This window comes from Procambarus clarkii, chromosome 36 (genome assembly GCF_040958095.1).
Source record: "Procambarus clarkii isolate CNS0578487 chromosome 36, FALCON_Pclarkii_2.0, whole genome shotgun sequence".
Taxonomy (NCBI): Eukaryota; Metazoa; Arthropoda; class Malacostraca; order Decapoda; family Cambaridae; genus Procambarus; species Procambarus clarkii.
This window is the reverse complement of record NC_091185.1, coordinates 6206369-6228035: the sequence shown is the minus strand read 5'-3', so window position 1 is coordinate 6228035 and position 21667 is coordinate 6206369. Positions and strand designations below refer to the sequence as shown.

At 41.8% G+C, this 21667-nt stretch overlaps 1 protein-coding gene across 14 annotated transcripts in view; it reads left to right on the top strand.

Annotated features, from left to right (window-relative positions):
* LOC123756121 (probable E3 ubiquitin-protein ligase DTX2) overlaps positions 1–21667 on the top strand; it is an 81932-nt gene that overhangs the window by 9563 nt on the left and 50702 nt on the right. For 8 of the 14 annotated variants that reach the window (XR_006772611.2, XR_011230540.1, XR_011230539.1 and 5 more), the window contains exons 2-14: positions 111–252; positions 572–725; positions 1504–1652; positions 3950–4024; positions 5088–5193; positions 6797–6963; positions 8317–8609; positions 11628–11807; positions 13841–14066; positions 16276–16524; positions 19028–19160; positions 19720–19948; positions 21272–21380. Coding sequence is in view for 11 of the 14 variants with exons in the window: in XM_045739151.2 (XP_045595107.2) it covers positions 196–252; positions 572–725; positions 1504–1652; positions 3950–4024; positions 5088–5193; positions 6797–6963; positions 8317–8609; positions 11628–11807; positions 13841–14066; positions 16276–16524; positions 19028–19160; positions 19720–19948; positions 21272–21380 (2127 nt within the window). In the remaining 3 variants the exon portion in view is untranslated. The remainder of the gene's footprint in view (positions 1–110; positions 253–571; positions 726–1503; positions 1653–3949; positions 4025–5087; positions 5194–6796; positions 6964–8316; positions 8610–11627; positions 11808–13840; positions 14067–16275; positions 16525–19027; positions 19161–19719; positions 19949–21271; positions 21381–21667) is intronic. The other 6 variants (XM_069336511.1, XM_045739156.2, XM_069336509.1 and 3 more) reach the window with 5 other exon arrangements.

The window sequence follows — 21667 nt, the reverse complement described above, 5'->3', positions numbered from 1 at the left end:
TAGAATATAGTACTATAACATTCATTTGAAATGCCAAATGTGTCTCTTTTTGTTATACAGTATTTTAAATCAAAAGCTCATCAACTGAGACAGAAATTTATTTATTCCAGGGTCTTTATAAGGGCTTTGAGTTATCGTTTGTGTATTGCACAAGAATTGGAACAATGTCCAAGTGAGATTTACCTGTGCAAGAGAATGGCCACAGTAAAGCAAGGACTGTTTGTAGTGGTATGGGAGTGGGAGAACAAGCAGGTAAATGCCATCTTTTAACTGTCAATTTTACATTTATATTGCATTTTATAACATAAGCATTTTTTATTTTCTCATTTCCTTTTGAAGCATTTGTTCTTTGTTTTCTGGGCATCCAGAAAGTTAGCAAGCCAATACAGACCATTGCTGGGTTCAAAGAGACTGGAACCTCACAACCCACTAAATGAACTCCCAACAATGTAAACAAACTATCAAATTTCTTAACATAAGCCTGTGCTCATTCACCCCACCCCTTCCTATCTACATGAGCATGACTTAATAATATTTTTCTGTGTTGTATGAATGCAAAGTGCTTTTTCAGCGACGATGGCGACCCTACACCCCAGAAGTCACGCAGCTACTGGAACGTGCTTACTCCAAGAACCTGCGCTCTGTTTTTCTTGGAGATTCAGATCCTGCTCTCAAAAACTATTGTGTTCACCTTCCTGAAATGGAGCAGGAATGTAAAGCTTCAGGTGATGTATTTCATAAGGATTTACTAATGTTATGTTATGTTTATTTTAAGTGGTTACCTGAACTTTCTGGGAGGGAACCCTTACGTGGCTCCTTGGTACTTGCTGCCTGGCAAGCTTCACCCAATTCAATCCCACCACCTAGTAGTGGTGGGATTGTATTGTTTGCAGGAAGAGTTCACCTACAGAGTTTTATTTAGTCCTTATCAAATTCCCAAACATTACCGAAGTGTTTTACGGGTTGAGCCCTGATTCCTGAATGCTTCCTGACTGTGTTAGGGGGTTGGTTGATGTGAAGTGTCACTTGCTCTTGATAATGGCTCCAGAGTGCCAGTGCTTCATGCTAGGGAATTATTGAGGCCCTGCTCAGAAAGGGAACTTTCATTATTCTCAGCGGTCTATTTACTGGAGCTGCTACATAGAGTCCAAATTTGGGATTTTAAAGGCGAAATGTTTTGTAGTACAGTATGTTGCAGAATTAGGAAAAAAAATTTTTGTTTAAAGGCACCAGGAAAAATTCTTTTTTTCCTTTTGCGACCGAGATCAACACAATAAATCGATTAACTTAATATAGCTGATACTGTTTGGTGTCTTGGATTGTGTACCTGATGGGCTAATTTACTAAACTGTACATATGTAATGCAGTGTTTTCCTCAGATGTACCATATGATTTGGCCTAAGATCAGGCTGCTATTTGATACTTATGTAGTACGTTGGTGTTTATTAATATGGAGAAGTCCGTAAGATATAGAAAAAATAATACTTTACATTTCATTTCCAGGAGAGACTGTAAAGATACGTCGATTTTTTTATGCCCAGAGTTCTCCAGCGGGCCAGGGAGCTGTGTGGCAATGGGCAGGAGATGTGGCGGGTGACTGGCATGTATATGACATGTGTGTGCAGTGTATCATCGAGGAGTCTTGGGGTTCTGTAAGTTACGTTTATAGTTTTTTTTTTTTTTTAATTTTAATTTTGAGCCTTGATTATTATTTAATTGTCATACGACTGTCTTCGGGAAAATAATTGTCTGTCTTCTGACACTGTATCTTTTCATATACATATTATTCTTGCTTTCTTTACTTCACATCTGCTTCAAACATTTTGCTTATTCATTAAGTTGTCACTTCAGCATATGATCCTCTTTTTTGGGAAGAGCCCACCAGTGGCTCCCTGAAGCTAACTTTCTCATATTGCTTCATACTAAATAGTCATATCAGTCACAGAACATCTGTTCGACCTATTGGGGTTCAGAGCCAGAACCTGGCCCTCCTCTCAGAAGTGTAGGGAGCAGATAACAATCTATCACCCCACTAGGAAAAGACTTCAGAAAGTCACTGTGGTTTTTCACTTAAACTAGTTCAAAATTTATTAGTATCAACTACCACTGTCAGCTGACCTGGCCCCAGGCTCCCGGCTGGCTCACAAGTCAGCTCTGTTCATGATGTTGGTGTCTTTACACCTGCCAATAGTGCTTCCAGTCATGCCAGCTTGCAGGTTCGCTGTTCTGCTGCAAGCTAAGTGCCAGCCATCCTTGAACCTGGTCGTCCTCTGGGGGCCATTTGCTTTGTGTGTTGTCCTTCATTTTAGTGAAGCCTTCATGTGCTTATTTTCATTCCAGCTTGTTGACTGGGCTTGGCTCATTTTGCATTTCTTGCTGTGAGTTCTCTTCCCTGTGTGCTCGCTAATGCTGCCCTTGCACAGCCAGAGCTTCCCATCTCTGATGTGTTCGGGAGTTTGACCCTGAGAGGCCTGACCACTGGGGTGGGTAGCTTCATCTTGGGCTATTCAGGAATCAAGAATTCCTCTGTCTGGGCCCCTTGGTTGGGGGCATTCTTTGGATGTGTTAGGATAGACTGAGGTTCATGCACTCGATTACATTTCATACCTTGTGGTTTAGGCTGCAGTTGTCTGCTCTTTTGATGAGCAGCCCTGGTGCCTTGGGTATCTACTTGATTACAATCCATCAGGCCTTAGAAATCCCCTGCGGGTCTCTGTCATGGTCCTTATGGAGCAACCTGTTGAACCCAACCTCTCTGTTTACGAGTTAGAGAGGGTGTTCATCTTTGCTACTTGAAGAGGATTTCTTACCCTGCCATGCAGCCTGTTGAGTCGGTGACACAACCCGAAGTCTTGCGAGGTGTGTTATCACTGAGTCTCCACTTTAATGGATTCCACCTCCCTGTTGGAGGCTTTCCAAGGAGCTGCTTGGACCTCTTTTCTATGATGGCCCTGGCTGTTTTGAGTATGGGTCCATCTCTGCTTATTGGTTACAATTTAAGTTCTCAGACACAATCTTGGTTTGCTGAAAACCCCCTCCTTTCCTTGGGGTTTTGGCAAGGGTTCTGTCAGTCATGCATGCTTGATTGACAGGAAGTGAGCTCCATTTTTCAGTAGTCTGAGTTGGGTCTCATTTGCCCTGCTCCAGTCCTGCCTGTTTGACCCGGCACTTCCCAAGGATGTGGGCAAGTGGCAGCTCCATGTGCAGCTGCCTACACTTTGTGGGACCCTTATTGCTGAAAACCACATGGTGCATTCACACCTGGCAGCAGTCTTGCATGTCTGGGGTTTTCTGAGCATCTCTGTGAAGATGTGTCCATTTTGGTGGTTTGTTTTCATTGTTGGGAACTTCTTTTGGCAGTTTTGGGGATGCGGTCTTATTTTTAACCATGCAGTAATCTGTTTTGATTCACTTATCTTTCTGGGTGCCTTCTCTTAGATGGTTGCAAAGATGATAAACTTTAAATGTAGTATTCATAGGTCATCTCTCCCTGCATTTCTCTGAGGATGGGGGGGGGGCAGGTTTTGGCTTGTGGTCCTCGGTAGGCCAATAGAACTCCATGACTTATGGCACTTAATGACTGTAATAACTTTAGAGCGCCTCCGGGGCTCTCCCAGAAATTGGTCTTTCATTACATTCAACGCTAGTTTTTTGCTAAAATAATGCGGCACCTCCAGGTTGCCTCATTATTTTGACAACTACTGTAAAAGGCAACCAAATAACTCATGCGCAGAAAGATGCTTTTAATGCTTACAGGAAGTACTATTCTTCTCTCATCCATTTCCTTAATAAATCTCTATTTCATATAAGTGAATACAATAAGTTATGTTAAAGTTGTTAGAATCCAGAATTGTGAATCTTTTTTTTTATATAGACTGTGTGCCTATGTACCAATAAAGCATTGCAAGGCAATTTTATTTTGTGTATTATAGCAATATTTTTTTTCCAGGGAGCCCAAATAGTAGACTTGAGTCATTCTTTCCGACTGTGCCCCTACGTCATAAATTTCTGCAACCTTACTCAAGTAAGTAATCTTATAGTGGTCTTAACTATTACACTTCATAACAACTTCTAATGCATATAAATGACAAGTTAGATCTGACCAATTAATTATGAAGGACTCTTTAACATACAAGTAACAGGTATTTGCCTGTTAAAATTTTAGCTCCAAGGAGAGAGAGATTTACCAGGGTGTAAAGTGAATATAGATAGTGTCAGCAGTGGTGTGCGTCGGTGCGGGTGGCATACATGCGTACAGTCGTTCGTAAATCTAAATAAAAAAGTAAAAATAAAATAAAATAAATGTTTATTTAGGTAAGGTACATACATACAAGAGATTTTACAAAGTTTGTTGGATTAATAGATAGAGCTAGTACATACAATGCCTAAAGCCACTATTACACAAAGCGTTTCGGGCAGAGCTAACAAGCCAGGAGCTTTAAAAATTTGTTTGAACAGTCTGCCCATAAACTAATATATTTAAAAAATGCATAGTTTACACAACAGATTTGTATACAGTTTTTGATATCATGATGTATTTTGTTAAGGTAATTGTATGACTAAGTGAAAAGCAGCTGGGTTAAACCCTGGCACTATCTCATACTAGATGAACTAAAATCTGTTCTTCTCCTGTTCCTGCTTCTCCTCTCAACATTAGGTAATCTTTTCTTTATGTGAAGTATAAGTAGCTGCAGTGTGAGGTGACCTTCTTCCCAATCTTTGGGTAGCTCGGGCTGCTACCTGGAGGTAGTCAAGCTGGTCACATTAGTGGGGAAGTCAGTCATTCAGACATTTGTTTGGTGATTTGATGATTCCCAGCATATCTCTGGGAGGTTGATTGTTTTCAAGTTTACTTGATATTGGGTCAATCTAAGTCACATGAGCTCACTTCTACTTAAAGGGGACAAGACTGCTGTAAATTGTACTTGTCATTGGTGTTGTAAGGTTGTCACCGGGAGCTGGATATATTCAATGTCCTTTGTGTGCCGGTGAGATAAGCTGAGGTGAGCCACTGAGGTGCAGCCCACAAAAGAGCATTTCAATAAACTCGACACTATTTTGATCAGCCATTTAATATCTTTCCGCAGATGAACAGCAGAACCGGTTTTATCCGTTGCATCAGAAGAATCCAACAAGCAGCTTATCCTGTTGGGAGACGACCAGTTACCCCCCAGCAGTCACAACTTGGCCCGGGTACTGTATTTCTTATTTCTCTCTTTGAGAGTCTTCTGTTGTGCTCAGTCCACCCACCACATATTGTTGAATGATAAAGACTCGAACCCCTAAAATGATAATTATTTTAACACCAGCACCATGTTGCCTGACAACTGGATGAGCAGCGCTTCGGATTCGTAGTCCTAAGGTTCCGGGTTTGATCCCCGGTGGAGGCGGAGACAAATGGGCAAAATGTTTCTTTCACCCTGATGCCCCTATTCACTTAGCAGTAATTAGGTACCTGGGAGTTACAGCTGCTACGGGCTGCTTCCTGGAGGGGTGTAACAAAAAGGAGGCCTGGTCGTGGACCGGGCCCCGGGGAAGCTAAGCCCTGAAATCATCTGAAGATAACCTCAAGATGTTGACTATTTTTCAAATTATATAAATTGGTTGAACTTTATACTGTATGATAGGAAAAGCCATTATCATTAATGTTATCATTACTCTGTTTTCTACTTTCATTAGTTTGTGATTCATTAACTCCAATTAAAATGGAGAGCAGATAAGAATAAAGGACATATTAAGAAATTAACTATTAACACGTTTTCGTTTACTATATCTTAAAGTCTGCATACCATCACGGAGACACAAACACCACCGTACTCGAGCAAATCATCCACAGTCGTATCCACCACTTCATAAGATGTACAATGCTCCTCATGAGTTGCCATATGCAAACAAAACACTCCATTTTAAATAAACAGCTTCTACCTACTCTTCTCCATCAAAATCCTATGTGCTCTTCACACACTGTCAATGCTTCCTCACACTCGTTCACTTTGTATACCCCACTTTTCTTCTTGGCTTTCCTCTTTTCTACCTTTAAATTCACTTAAAAACACATTCTTCACAAGTTTCTCATCATTCATTCATATAATGTTTCCAAACTCAGTCTTGTGAGTTAAACTTGAAATTGTTTTTCTGGGTGAGCCCCTTGTGACTCCCTGAAGCTATATGCTGAGATAGTTTCCATCTACAGGTTACATCAGCCGTAGAGTTCTAGAGGTCTACCAGAGCCTTAACCTGGCCATCCCTTCCCAGAGGCCTAAGGAGCAGTGACATTTATTTTCAACTGTTATGTTGTCTCATTCAGGGGAGACCCTATTATTACAAATAATTAAATTATCACTAATAAGAAGAAAATAACCTAAATATCCTGGTCAAAGAAATACTGGGATAATAGCAAGGGGAGATGGGAGAGGGTATCATGTCATTTACTCATGAGTTTAGGGGAGTACTGATGGGTTTCCAAGATGATCAAATTAAGACCACTGATCCAAGAGACCTCGGACAGTTGCAGGAATAACTAAACATAGGCCGAGTTGATAATTGGCCATGTGTATTTGAGCATTCACAAGTCCTTGTGCACAACAGGACCTAATTGCAAGGAGCATTTCACACTTGGTTGTATGAAATCGTGGTGTACTACTTAGGATGATAAGCTAGCATTGGAGGTGTGTTGAGGTGGCAAAGTCATTTTTCTGTTCTGCTCTCCTATTCTCTCCAGGTTAACTAGGCTGATTATCTCCCCACCTATGGAAATGGGTAATGAGATACTGATGATTGTTTACTGTTCTTACAGGACATGTGACAGCTGAAAGTAGTAATTCATTCAACAACATAAATAGTGTACCGACGATGCAACCTGTGGCCAGTGTGTCGGGTGCAAAGCCCAGAAGGAGAGGCAGTCGAGGAGATGATGCAGATTCATCCACATCAGATGCGAAGCCACGCACCTTAATGAACATGGTTTGTCACATTTAATGTTTGGGTTTAGCCCCTTTTAGCTCACTGAAGATACCATTTCCAATGTAGGTGCATCAATCATGGAATTGTCTGGCCTACCGGGGACCCAGAGTCAGAACCTGGTTTCCTCACAGAGGCGCAGGGAGCCATGGCATTTATATATTAAGCTATTCCTTTATACCATCACTGATGAAGGCACCCAGAAAATCAGCAAGTCAGAACAAATCACAGTTGTCTGCCTCCGAAACTTGCAGACCCGAAAATGGCCATAGGAGTCCTCAAACTATGTAAGCAAATGATAACAAACATCATAAAACTAGCACCAGCTCATTTTCCCCCCACCCTTCCCCCCTCATTTTGGGAGAGGAGGGGGGCAGGCCACAGCTCTTGGGCCACTCCACCGTCAGTTCTCTTCTGATGTTTGCTGGTGATGGGTCTGCACTGGTACTCTAGCCCCAGTGTATTTTTTTTTGGGGGGTGGGGGGGCGTTCTTTTGCCTGGGTGGCTGTTACTTGCATGTTTGTGTTCATGGGCTAGGAGTTTAATGCACTAGGAGTTGCATGTGTTCAGGCTTCCCCTCCCTGGGCACTCCCTAGTGGTTCCCCTGTGCTGCCAGGATTTTCTTCCCTGGAGTGTTTGGGTGACGTTTCTTTATGGGTTCACCTCGATTGTGGTGGCCTTGACCTTGGGATAAGTCTGGGGTTTTTACTTTCATCTTTTGTCCGGTTGGAGCAGCTAGGCTGGTGGAGTGTACTGGGTTTCACGCGATCTGCACGTCAGCATTGAATTAAGTCTTCACAGAGGTCCTTGCTAGGCTGGATTAATTTACATAGCACTTTCTGGGGTGAGCCCCTTGTGGCTCCCTGAATCTGCCATCTCCAACGTAGGTGCCATCTACTAGGAGTTGCAGAGTTCTCTGGCCTACTGACCACCCAGTGCCAGAGCCTGGTCTCCTCAAAGAGGTGAGGAAGCTGTGACATTTATATATTAAGTTATTTATTTATGCCACTCCAAGGAAGACACCCAGAAAGTTGAGTCAAAAATAACCACAGCTGGCTGCCTCCAAAACTGCAGGTTCAAAAGTGGCCCTAGAACTCAAAACTATGTAAACAAAATATAAAAAATGTTACAAAACTAGTGCCTGCTCATTCTCGTTTGGGTGGAGGGGGGGGGGGGGGGCAGGCCCGGCTTGCAGGCCGCTCCACTCGCCTTTCAGTTTGATGAATAATGTAAGAACCTATTTCATTATATTCATTGCGTGATTTATGTAAAGTAATTTAAATGTAAACCTTGTGTACTACACACGTCTTTTAACAAACCAAATTTTTTGTAGCTTAATTAAATTTTTCTACCTAGGTGTTTGGACGTAGTAATGGGAACAGCAGCAAGGGAGGTACCGTGAATCAACCACATAATGATGGGGGTGATGGACAGTTGGCAGGTGACCATAAAACAGGGAGAGATGATGCAAGCCCTCCTAAACCTTTGCCTCGTATTTTTCTTCCTCCTAAACCCAAGCCTCGAACCAATCCACCACCAAAACATTCACAGCTTCAGCCCACAATTGATCAGCCTCAATTCTTCAATGAGCAACATTACAGTCAACGACAACAATTAATAGATGACCAGGAAGACCCCAGAATGTTACGGTGAGTACCTTCCACTGTCATTTGCTTTATCAAGATTGAGGATTTTGTCTTCTTAGAGTTTGTACAACTATTCCACGATTCCTAATTTTGTGTGGTCATATATTCCAAGACACTTTGCATAATACCAGACCACATATTATTAAGAATCAGTGCCATTCCTCAGATCAGACTTTTGCTAGTACTGTTAAGTGTTGCTCATTCTTTGGACTGTTCATGTAGTGGCCTTTACTTATGTTTCTTGTTATGATTCACACGTGTTTTTGGTGCCTTGCCTTCTTGTGTGTTCTGATTTGGGGTTCATTACAGCTGCATGGGGTCACGGTTCTCTTTCCTTGTTGTCATTCATGTTACCCTTGTCTTCAACAAGGGTTATCTTCCCTGAGGAGGCTTGAGACACACCTCTCCTGGCTCCTCTGTGAAATTTGAGGTAGAAGGAGGATAGTCCTTCTTGGTTTGAGATTCGATCTTGCTGAGTGAACTGCTAACACAGGGTACTAACAAAATGGGTAGCACAGGATACATGTGAAGCTAAATAAGGAACAATATCACAACTGGAACTATTGTTCTCTGAATGGTTAACATTTCTTATCCTAAAGTTGAAAGATGACAGAGGACCCAGTAGAACCGAGTGTCCCTGGCCCCTCCTGACTTGTGAATGAGGTGGCTTGCTGGCCAAGACCCTGGGTTGTCTGGGCTGCTATCTGATGATAGGCAAGTGCATTTAGGCAGTGATTTTGCTATGGTATGATTGTTTGCTTTGTTATCATCTGGGATATATACACAAAATATCAACCAGTTGATTGTTTTGGAGTGCTTAATTTCTTATTGATGAAATTTTCTTGGTACAGTGGTGAGCTCTTGTCCCAGTCTTCTCTTCGTCTTTTTGAGACGGCTAGATTCAGGTAGGCAATTGTGTGCCATAGTCATTGTATGTTCCCCAAGGCTTGGTTGCTTCCAGGTTGCAGCATTGGGAAGCTACAGTGGGCTCTCTCAGAAGTATGAAACATGACTCTACATCATGCTAAAAATGCTTCCTTGGTTTAAGTTTTTCTTATAGTACATTCAGTATTAATTTAAATTAAAGGCAGTTAATCAGGTCTGATTTCATTATATATTGCTTTGACTGAAAAGTCATAATTTTTCTAGTAATTCAAAATTAAAACCATCAATTGAATGTTTCTGGAGGGAGACCTCTGTGGCTCCATGAAGCAGTCTTCTCGAGATTGCATCATACTAAAAGGTCATGTCAGCTGTGGATAGTTCTGTTATGCCTGCCAGGGACCAGAGCCAGAACCTGGCCCCATCATAGAGGTGCAGAAAGCAGATGACAGTCCACCACCCCACCAGAAAAAGGCTCCAGAGTCAGCACAGCTTTACAAACAACTGGAGGGTTCACAGAAAACAAAGCCTCAAAAACTGTCATCAAACAATTACTGCAAATGAGTCACAGGGAACAAGGAATTTACTCAAATGAGCTCAAAACTCATTAGTACCCATTAACCTCTACCAGATGGCAAAACCCCGGCTCCCAGCTTGCTCTCCAAGTCAGTTCTGTTCCAGATGTTGGTGTCGTCATATCATCTTGTAGTGTTACAGTTGTTCCAGCATGTGGGCAAGCCCCAAAGGTTCAAGCTAAGTGCCAGTCATCCTGTGGGGGTCATTTGCTTTATTGTATTGTTTCCTAGTTTAGTGTAGCTTCACCTGCATGTTTTGATTCTGGCTTGTTTTGTGAGCTTGGCTCTTTAGGCATTTCTGACTGCTTGCAAATTGGGTTCTCTTTCCTGTATGCCTGCTAATGGCTGCCCTAGACAGCCAGAGTTTTCCTTCTCTGGTGTGTTTGAGTGTTTGTCCCTGTGAGGCCGGCCCAATCAGGTGGGGGGCCTTGCCTTGGCCTGTTCAGGGGTCTTGATCCCTCTGTTGGCTCCTCTATTGGTATGTTCTTTAGTTGTGTTGGGGTGCGCTGAGGGTTCAGGTACTTGTTTACATGGCACAACGTGGTCACCTCCTATAGCCTGGTGGTTTGGCTTCGGTTGATGTCTGTTCATCCACCGAGCAGCCCCGGTTCTGGGGTACCTGCTTGGTTTTCCATCAGGCCCTGGGAATAGCCTCCAGTCTCTGGTGAAGTCCTTATGGGGTGACCCAGCAAGCCCAATCTCACTGCTGTAAGTTTGAAGGGTATTCATCATCTTTGCTACCTGGCAGTGAAAGTTCTTTCTGCCCTGTCCCCACAAGCTGCTTGTGAGGGAGCAGAACGAACTTGGTTGGTCTACCCTTGTGCTCATGATGGTTGCTAGTATGCTGCCCTACCAGCTGTTTTGGTCCTTTGTCTTGGGCTGATATTCAGGCAAGGGGGAGTTTTGGAGGTGAAACAGACTTGGTACCTGTGGTGTTGCTGTCTCCCTGGTATGTTTCCCTTTTTGTCCCTCTCTGTGGGTAGTTAGCTTCAAGGAGCAAACAGGGCTTGCCTCAGAAAACAAGCATTGACTGTAATGAAATTCCAGTTTTTGGGTGAGCCCCAGAAACTGGATATTGTAACCTTAAGGTGTAAAGTGATCATAGGCCATTGCTCCTTTCACCTCTCTGAGGGGGCCAGGTTCTGGCTTGTGGTCCCTGGTAGGCAACAAGAACTCCACAACTGATGACACTAGGTAGTATGGCACTTGGTCAATGATGATAGTTTCAGGGAGCTTCCGGGCTCACCCAAAAAGTGGCGTTTCATTACAGGCAACACTTTTTTTTTTTTTTTTTTTTTTTAATAAGACTAAGGGTGTTACCACACATCAAAAATTCTTCTTGTAGTTATGATTTTCTATACCGTTAATATTATGGTGATTTTAACAATAATTAAAGAGGCATTATGCAAATTTTAAGTAACTGAATGTTGACCATGTAAGGTCAACATTTTACCTTGCTTAGAACCAGTCTTTGCTAATTCATTGAGCATAAAACCAAGACCCAGTTGTGCATTTGTAATTCATGTAATTAAAGTAATTTAATCTTAACTATAATATGTTTCAGAAATGAATCTGCAATGGGCAGATTTGGATCAAACCACACTTTAGACTCTGACTGTAGTTCAATAAACAGTGGGCGACGACCAAGTGTGGACACCACTTCCACCTATCTCTCCTTGGAATCTGTTACAGTTGATGATGAACTCAGCCAAAACTCAAGGTACCACAGTCCTGTTGAACTTGGGTAAGTTCCTTTATGACAAACCCACAGTATTTTTCTGAGTGTTGTGCAGCTTTGATTTAGTGAAATATCCTAAATACAGATACATTTGGCTCTGAAAATTGCAAATTTTTACTCCCATAGTTGTGTAAATTCATTGAACAGGAAGGAATATTTTAGCAGAGATGCCCAGCATTTCATATCAAAAGAACCAAGTGAATAAATTAAAAAGAATGCCATTATGAATAGAGCAACACCCATACATACTACCTGTTTGAGATTTCGAGGATCAATGTACCCACAGCCCGGTCTCTGACCAGGCCTCCTGATTGCTGGTCTGATCAACTAGACTTGGGTAGATCTACTGGAGAGATTTACTGTAAAAGATGAAAAGAATGGCAAGAAATGTCCAAACTCTACCATCTATTCAGTCAAATGCTAGACAGGGCACAGACAATGTGGCACCCCTACCAGAACCACAGATATTAACACCAACTAAAATACCAAGCACTTCCACAGGTATGATCTGCCATCACACAAGATATCCAGATATGCAAAACAAATTCCACTTTATAACTGGTCTCCTAATGAGAGCATTTTTTGATGGATCCTCATCTTCATGTCTGGTATTTCTGACATGTTTTATCACCACATTTATGGGAAGCAAGTGACTTTGTCAGTGGTGTCCCACTTGCATTCCTCTTTTTGGTGACAGTATGAGGTTTCTTGGCACTTTTTTTTCACCACTTCCTTTCTCTTCGTCATTGTTCCTCGGTTTCTGAGTGTTATCTTGAGGTTATCTTGAGATGATTTCGGGGCTTTAGTGTCCCCGTGGCCCGGTCCTCGACCAGGCCTCCACCCCCAGGAAACAGCCCGTGACAGCTGACTAACACCCAGGTACCTATTTTACTGCTAGGTAACAGGGACATAGGGTCAAAGAAACTCTGCCCATTGTTTCTCGCCGGCGCCCGGGATCGAACCCGGGACCACAGGATCACAAGTCCAGCGTGCTGTCCGCTCGGCCGACTGGCTCCCTATGCCGTGTAGTGTGTAGTGCTCTCCTTTCTTTCCTGGCTTTTTCTTGATCAACATCTTATGCCAAATACTATTGCCTCACATCATGCAGTGCAGCTTGCATTCAGGGTCTTTACTGCCTCTGGTCCATATCGCAAGCTGTTTTGTACATTGCTTCACCTCTGGAAGTCTCTGTTTTTAGTTTCCCTTGCCTCCAGTTGCCAGGAGGGAGAGCTTCACACTCTCCTCCAGAGATGGGGATTTTGTTAATTTGCAGCCAGCTCCTTTTTGGTAGGCTGATTCGGTAGTAAGAATGATTCGGTAGGCTTCTTGAGGAATTCTTTAGTCATTGATGCTTTGTTGATTTGGCCCTGGTGTATCCAGTATGGTTTGATGCATATTAATGCATCCATGCTGTATCCAGTGGTGGCTCTTCACTGCTGCCTTCATGCCAATAATTCTGCCTCAGTGGATCCCTTGTGGGATGATCCTTGTTTCCTTCTTTATTATTTTCATTTTGAAAATACCTCTTATTTTTTATTTTTACCTCGATATATATATCTTGATCACTATCCCCGCTCAGTCTTCGGGTACACATCTTTACACCCAGTAGTATATGAAGCTGTAATCAGTGGCCGCCTCTACTGCACAAGCTAAGGTGATCATCCCTGCTATAAGCAGATAATTAGGTTACCTTTCCATCCTTAGAATACATTTCACATTTATTATAGAATTTATATTATTTGTCAATAAATAATATTACATTGGAATTTAAATATATGCAGTTGGCAATTGATCCAAATTTCCCTTGACATCAATTAATTTTACATATGATTAGGTTTCCTCCCTTTGGATGTGATATACATGCATCTTGAATCTTCAAACATTATATCCACACTGAAGATTTTCATGACTAAAATCCCTTGCAGTGGGAAAAAATTTCCTTCCTCATCTGACAAAACTGTATTTCATAAACAGTCTGTAATTGTAATGTTTGATCGTGCTTTGATAAATTTATAGTAAAGTGATAACTTTTGGCACAGTACGTGCAGTCCAGTTGTAGACCGACTGGTGCAAGTTGACTCGGATGAGAATATGGATGATGATGTCTTCAGCGAGGATCAGGAGGTGCAGGCGGTCATGAGAGGTGCAGGAAGTCACTCGTCTCCTTCACGAGCACCTTCTCCTCTCACTCTGTCACATTCACACCATCACAGTCGCCAAATGTCCAACCACCACTCTGTGCCTTTTCTTGCTGCACAGTCACAGGTACTAACTAATGTCTGTGTGTGTGTGCGTGTGTGGTGACTAAGTCTTTGACAAGTGTGGGATTTAGCCTGATAGTTGCTTGTGTTATTATGGAAATGACCCTATTATGGTTGTGATATTAACAGGAATAAATATGAATAGAATGCAAAGTTGTGTATACATTTTTTATGATTTTCAGTAGATATTTGCATATGAAATTTATTTCTTTTATTTTTGTGATATTCTTCACGTACAAGTACACAATATTACAACCCCCAGCAACAAATAAAAATAGTTAAGTTAGTCACAGACGCTGAAATAAAAGCAAATGTTACTAACACAGCCAGAAATTTAACCTTATGTATACATGGCTGTCATAAATAGTGTCACTCCTGGTAGCTTCTTAAAGCTAACTTGCAGAGATTGCTCCATGCTAAAAGGTCACATCAATCATGGAAGTTCTGTTTGGCCTACCGGGGACCAGTGCCAAAATCCGGCCTCCACACAGGTACAGGGAGTGAGTGAGAATTCGCCACTCCACAGGGAAAAGTCTTAAAAAAAAGTAAATGAAACTTTACAGACAACTGGAGGGTTAACAGAAAATGAAGCCTTGAAACCACTAAACAACTTTGCAAACAATTCACACAGAACATTGGATTCACTCAAACTGGCTCGTAACTCATTAGTATCGGTTATCAGCACCAGGCAGTCCAATTCCAGCCCTCGGCTGGCTTTCCATGTCAGTTTATGTGCTGATAAACAAACCAATGACAAACTGACAAACCTGGAAGAAAGGGGAAATCAGGGAGTCACCGGGGCTCCTCCAGAAAGAGACGTATCTTTACATTCAATGCTTGGTTTCTGGAGGGAGCTTCCATCGACTGCCTGGAGATAATTAACCACAAAGAACAAAATGGGACTTCCCAGGAAAGGGGAGAGGCAGCAAGGCACTATGATGAAGAGGAGAAACCAGGCTTGGAGACACAGCCTAAAACAACACTTGACTGATTGGGACCAGGAACATTGGCCAAACAGCTGGGCTTCCAGAACCAGATCCTTTCCTTGCCAGAACTTTCCTTGAAAAGAACCAGATTGGGTTTCCTCAATTTCAGTTAAGGCTTTCCTGTTGAATATTTTGTTCGTTTGCAGCATTCTCCTTTTCTAGTGAAGAATGGGGTGGCTAGCTTTCAGGGGGATCCATTGGTTATTGGTGCTTGGTTAGTCCAGTCTGGGAGCATCACTACTTGTGTCCTATAGTGCCTCTTAGCCGCTACCTGCGAGTCACCAGTTTTATCTTGGTGGACTCCTTGCTGGTTGACCATGTTCCCTTGATCCAAGGCTTGTATTCATCAGGTCTTTTGCAGTGTCTTTAAATCTAGCCAGCCTGTGGTCTTCCCACCAGCCCATGATGTTTGCAAGTGTGCTGCATTGGCTGCAGTTTTCTCCAACATGTCCTGCACTGTTATTCAGGTTTGAGAGTTTTGGGATTCTAACAAGGTCCTGGCAGTCTTGTATTTGGTTAATGTGTCTGGTTTCAGTCAGGCATGCGCTTTGTTAGGCAAGGTCTCCTGGCCTGGATTTTCTTTTTTAACCTAGTGCATGCCACCTCTCCTCCTTGACAAGTCCCATTTTAATTCCTTTTGGGTAGCTTTAAGGAGCCACCAAGGTCTCTCCCAGGAGCCCAATGTTGAATGTAATGTAACACGTCTTTCTGGACATTTCCGAGGCTCCCAAATTCCCTACCTCATCGTCGGTGGGCTGTTCATGAGCTCCAGAACTGATTAAGGAAGATGATTACATGTGTAAGCCAGGCCACCTAATGGTGGCATTTGGTACTATAAAGTTTCATGCTAATTTTCAATGTTTTTCTTGTTTTGTGTGAATCACATGCAGAGTTGTCAGGTGTTGTGGCACTGGCCTTTGTTATTCCTCCAGTTGTCTGTAAAGCATTACTGACTGGATACTTTTTCAGTGTGGTGATGAATTGTCACTCACTCTCTCTGCCTCTATGAAGGGCCAAGTTCTAGCTCTGGTCCCTTTTAGGTTAAACAGAACTCCCACATTTAATGTGACTCATTTGCATGGAGCAATCTCAGCAAGACAGTTTCAAGGAGCCACCAGAGCTCATCCAGAAAGAGGCATTTCATTATATTCGATGTTTGGTTTTTAAAAAAAAAAAAATGTAGGTGAAGGGGCCAAAAAATTTTGGTATGGAAAATTTAATTTTCAGAGTTCCTCTCCTCATCAGAGCCACTTCATGCCCATCAATGCACCACAGCCAGGCTCAGACTTGGGTCTGCAGGTTAATGGTATCAAGCGGAAATATAATGTTTGGAATTCCTCGCCTGGTCACTTGCACAAGGCTTCGTCTGGAGATGGGCATAATGACAATATAATGCAGGACACTCATTTTCGTAATCATCACTCAGATTATAAACCACAGCATCGTTCCAGAGCACCAATTGCAGCAGAGGACCAGGTAGGATTCCTACACCTTTCTTGCCATCTGCTGCAGAATAGTTAGAATCCATTCCATCTATGCATTTATATTGGCATTTATATACAGAATGTACCATTTAATTTTCCTCATTCCCTTCTAATTATTAAAAAATCTAATGGGCCAAAGATTACTTACATTTCCACTTTTATCATTACCCTGTTCCCAATTTCATGGGGCTAGGGGGCATTTAACATGGAAGAAAAAAAGTGTTAAATGTAATGAAGTGTCAGTTTCTGGGTAAGCCCCTATAGCTCCCTGAAGCTCTTATGCCGAGATGGTTACCATCTACTGGGTTACATCAGCCGTAGAGTTCTAGAACCAGAACTTGGCCCCTTCTGAAGAGGTGCATACAGCAGTGGCACTATGATAAAAATGTCTGTGAATTTTAATCATGTCCACCTCCACCAGGAAAGCACCCACAAATTCAGTGAAACAAAACAGACTGCTTCTGGTTATAAGGAAATATCAGCACCTCAAAATTGCCAAATGAACTCCCCCAACAATGTAAACAAGCAGTTGAAAATTCATGAAACTATTGCAAACTCGTTCGCCCTATGTCCTTTTCCACTCGTTTTGGGGAAGGAGGGAGGCAAACAGAGTTAGCTGACTGCTCCACCCCCAGTTCTTTGTTGATGGTAGACATTGTGACATGCCTTCTCTTTTGCTCTGGCTCCCATGTTCTGCTTCAGCTAAATGGTGGTTTTTTTCAATGCACTTTTGTGCTGTGTGAATAGGGTGCTTGGAACTGCATGTGCACAGGGTTTTCTTCCCTGTGTGCTCCCTAGTGCTGCCAGGGTTCTCTTCCTGAAGTTTTTGGGGTTCGCTCCCTTAAAGGGCCTCCTTGCTTCTGGTGTTCCTCACCCTGGGTAAGTCCATCCGTTTTTGGCTTTCTGTCTTCTCTGGGGTCGGAAGCGAGTTTTGGCTGGTGGGGAGGAGCCACACTGGGATTCGTGCAACCTAACTATGACACACCGAGGTCTGCCTTCTCAGCCTAAGGTGAGCTGTGTTGGCCTACTTACACCCATTTCATTGTTAACTTGAGGTGTTTTTGGGGCTTAGCGTCCCCATGGCCCAGTTGTTGCCCAGGTCTCCTGGTTGCTGGACTGGTCGACCAGGCTGTTGGAAGCGGCTGCTCGCAGCCTGACGTATGAGCAGCCTGCTTCTCAATTGTGCAGACGATTATTCAATTTGTCTTCAGATACACAGATACTTCCTTCTCGGGGGACCTGTTTCTTATTCTGGGGTTCTAACATAAGTCAAAGGGCCTGGGGTTCCTGCAGGGCCATTCCCTGCAGATCCTGGAAAATCTCTGTGGGTTCAATGGTCCGATGGATATCCCCCACTGAACCTGCTCTTGCCTTGTGTTATTTATAATACCCAGAAATTAACATTTCATTACATTCAATGCTTGTTTTTCATAGTCAATCCTCTTATTGTTAAAATTGAATTGATTGAATAACTCTTCTCTTTTGTTGAGCTTTTTGAACCTACACTGTATTACGAGTTATGATGGTGTGAGCTTACTTTGTGCACTCGGACCACACGCTTCAATGAGCTTGTGGCCTGAGTATGTAGTATTTGAGATTGTCCCTAATTTGTTTTGTTGTTTGTGAAAATTATGTTGAGAATATTTTCATTCCTATTTGGCTGTGTTATCTGGTGACTAAGCAAAAATTTGTCGCAGATTCTCAATAGCTCTCTGACCTGTGGTTAGTTATTTCCAAGTTGATTTCCTACTATAATGTTATTGTTTGCTATTCTGTACTCAAATATTAAAACTTGAAAGGCCTGCTTCTCACTTAGCAAGAACTATAAATCAAACTTGTAATTTACCATAAAACAGTAATACCTGTACTGTAATGCATATGCATAAATAATTATGCATTATTTATACTTAATTTCTGACAATATGCATTATCACAAAGTCAGTAGTCAATTAAAATAAGTGCACAAATTCCTAATTCATTCCTCAGTATGACAAGGATGTCATACAAGGATGAGAAAGGACAAGTTTGAGCTGGTTTCGATAGATTTGATAGTTTGCCTACATTGTTTGGGGAGTTGTTTTGGTAGTTTTTAAAACTTCGGTTTTTTGAACCCAGATGTGGTAGGTAATGCTTAATTGACTTTCTTGATGCTTTGCCGGTTGGATACTACAGTGTTAGCCATTCTGTGCCTCTATGATGAAGGTGCCAGGTTCTGGGTGTGGTCCCTGGTAGGTCAAACAGAACTCTGCAGCTGATGTGACCTAGCAGTTGGGAGCAATCTCATCAAGACAGCTTCAGGAAATCACAAGGAACTCCCTCAAAAAGTTATCATAGAGTTGCTAAAAAGATAGTCTTTGTTGTGCTATGAAAAGCAAGAATTGACAAAAATTGAATAGTTCTTCTAAAAAAGCTGAGATGGCATCTTCAATATTCAGTATATTGTACTTTGTTTTATGCCTTTTCCAAAAACATTAATACAATATTTTCTTTGGCAGTTACTGGTTCAGCACACCAATGTGGTACTGTCACCCCCAGATGAGATGTGTTCTATTTGCATGAGCAGTTTACAGGAACCATCTGGATACTTTGATGATAATGAGGCGGTTGGGGCTGCTTCACGCATGGCAGGTAAATTGTCAATTAATGCTCCTCCCATTTATTTGTAGGAATACATATATTGCTTGTAATGTACAAGATTGTCAATCAAACATTCCTTACTCAGATTAACCAGTTAGTTGATTTTTATATCTATTTTTAGTTCAAATAATTTGAGTTTTATCCCCTATACATACAAACTGAAATTCACTGCATTGAAGAAAGTAAAATTGGGGCATAGCTTGCTATAGACATTCAGTGGTGCATTGGTTCAGACAAACCCAGTGAAAATGTGTGTGGACCCATGCTAGTGGAGAAGTCTTGTCATTCCCTGCAGAATTTAATATAAAAACTATCAAGTGCTAGCACAAGTAGAGCAATATTTTGCTGTTACTTTGATAACAAGTACTATGTCAAGTACAAGTATGTATGTCCCTATCAGTTTACTAGAGGGAGATTCAATGCTTAGGGCTTAATTTTTTTTATGGAAAAGTATTTATCAATGAATCTACAGGTAATAATTATTTATAGTTTATATCTTGAATAATTTTGGTGCTGTATAATTTTATAATATTTATGCTTTATATTGTAGGCCTCGGAAGCGATGGTGTGGTGAGACTTATTTTGTGTGATCACCTGTTTCACTTGGCATGTGTAAGAGAAATGGCTAAGAACTCTCCTCAATACCTGGAGTGCCCCAATTGTAAGACGCTACATGGGGAGAAGCATGGCAATCAGCCCAATGGCCACATGAACATCAACATTATATCAAGGCCCCTTCCTGGTTACCATAATTGCAGTACTATACAGATCACATACAAGTAAGTACATTGTGATAAAATATTGCTGACAAATAACATATGCTTTATGTAAAGATAAAAATCATTACCATTACTATTAAGACTTCTCATAGCCGAGTGGATAGAGCGTCTGCCTCGCACGCGTGGGGTTTGGTGGGTTTGAGTCTCCTAGAGCCCACGTGGATGGAATTACCATTTCTCTCTCTCCTGTTTTCATGGGTTGGTAAGGCATTTTCCCAGAGCAGTATAGAAAATAATTTTTTTTTAATATTTTCAAAATAAGAAGAAAATTGGCATGAATTTTGCCTCCATAGGAGACATTGAAGAACTACAAATATCAGTAATTGGCAGCACGAAACAGCTACCAAACAACAACATTTATTCAACAGTGATAAATTACATCTGTTTTTAATATGGACAAATAATGAGGAACTTAAGTTGGACATAGGATACAAAACACAATTAGATCTCATAGTTTCGAAACATCATGTAGGGGATCCAGGAATAATTGTCTGACAACCTAAGGTTTGTGAGCATAACAGAGCAAATGTGTCATCAGGTTCTCCACAGTATCATCAAATCTAGCCATCCTGCAGAATATTCTCAAGCCTATGATGTTTGTAAATATTCGGTTTTGGCACTATCTTCTTTAATATGTCATGGGCTGATATTCAGGCTCGGAGGTTTTGGCATTCTAACAAGGTGCTGGCAGTCCGGTATTTGATTAACGTTCTTTGTCCCAGTCGGTCATGTGTGCCTTTGGGCCATGTTGCCCAGCCTGGTTTCTTTTCTTCATCTTAACACTTTGAGCTGCCTGGCATGCGCACCAGTCCTCCCTAAGGTGGACCTGGCATTTTTCGTGGCTGCCCACCCACACTAAAATGTGTATACTCTTTTCAGTTTTTCTCGTGTCAATTTTCGTGTTACATTGTTCATTTTAGTATCAAATTGTTCCCAATAGAATTCTCTAAAAGGAATGTATGCCTATAAGGACAAAAAGCCCAGTGTGCCACCCACAGCTTACCCGAAAACCGGCCAAGCGTTACCCGTGAGTGAGCACCCATCTGCACATCCACAACACCCACACTAAAATGTGTATACTCTTTTCAGTTTTCGCACGTCAATTTTCCTGCTACTTTGTTAATTGACTGCTGGGTTTTCCCTAGGGTTTGAGTATGCATGCTTATGTTTTAAAGCTATTAAAGAAATACATACTGAAAACCATGTTCAAGAATAAATTTAACTTATGGTTCATTAAGAGAACTTATATTCAAAGGCTATATTTTTCATTAAATTACGTTTTCTGTTTAAAATTAATCACTTTTTTTTTTCTTCAATCTGCAGTATTAGCAGTGGTATCCAAGGTCCCGAACATCCAAGACCTGGCCGACCTTATCATGCTATTGGTTTTCCCCGGACTGCATATTTACCCAATAATGACAAAGGCAAGAAGGTATGTATGTACTGTATATATATGGATGTGGTTCTATAATGATGTGGGTCTATAATTTAGAGGGGTCTTCTCGGCTACCATGTTTATAGATTGGAACTATGTTTGCATATTTCCATATATCTACTAAGATTCCTGTGCACAAGGATGTCTGGAATATTAATTGGAGTGGAATACTCTGCTCAGTTGCACATTCTTGCAGCACCCAAGGTGAAACTCCATCTGGTCCAACTGCTTTATTTCTTCCTTGCCCCTTGAGTAATTTTTCCTCTCCGTCTTGAGATACCTCT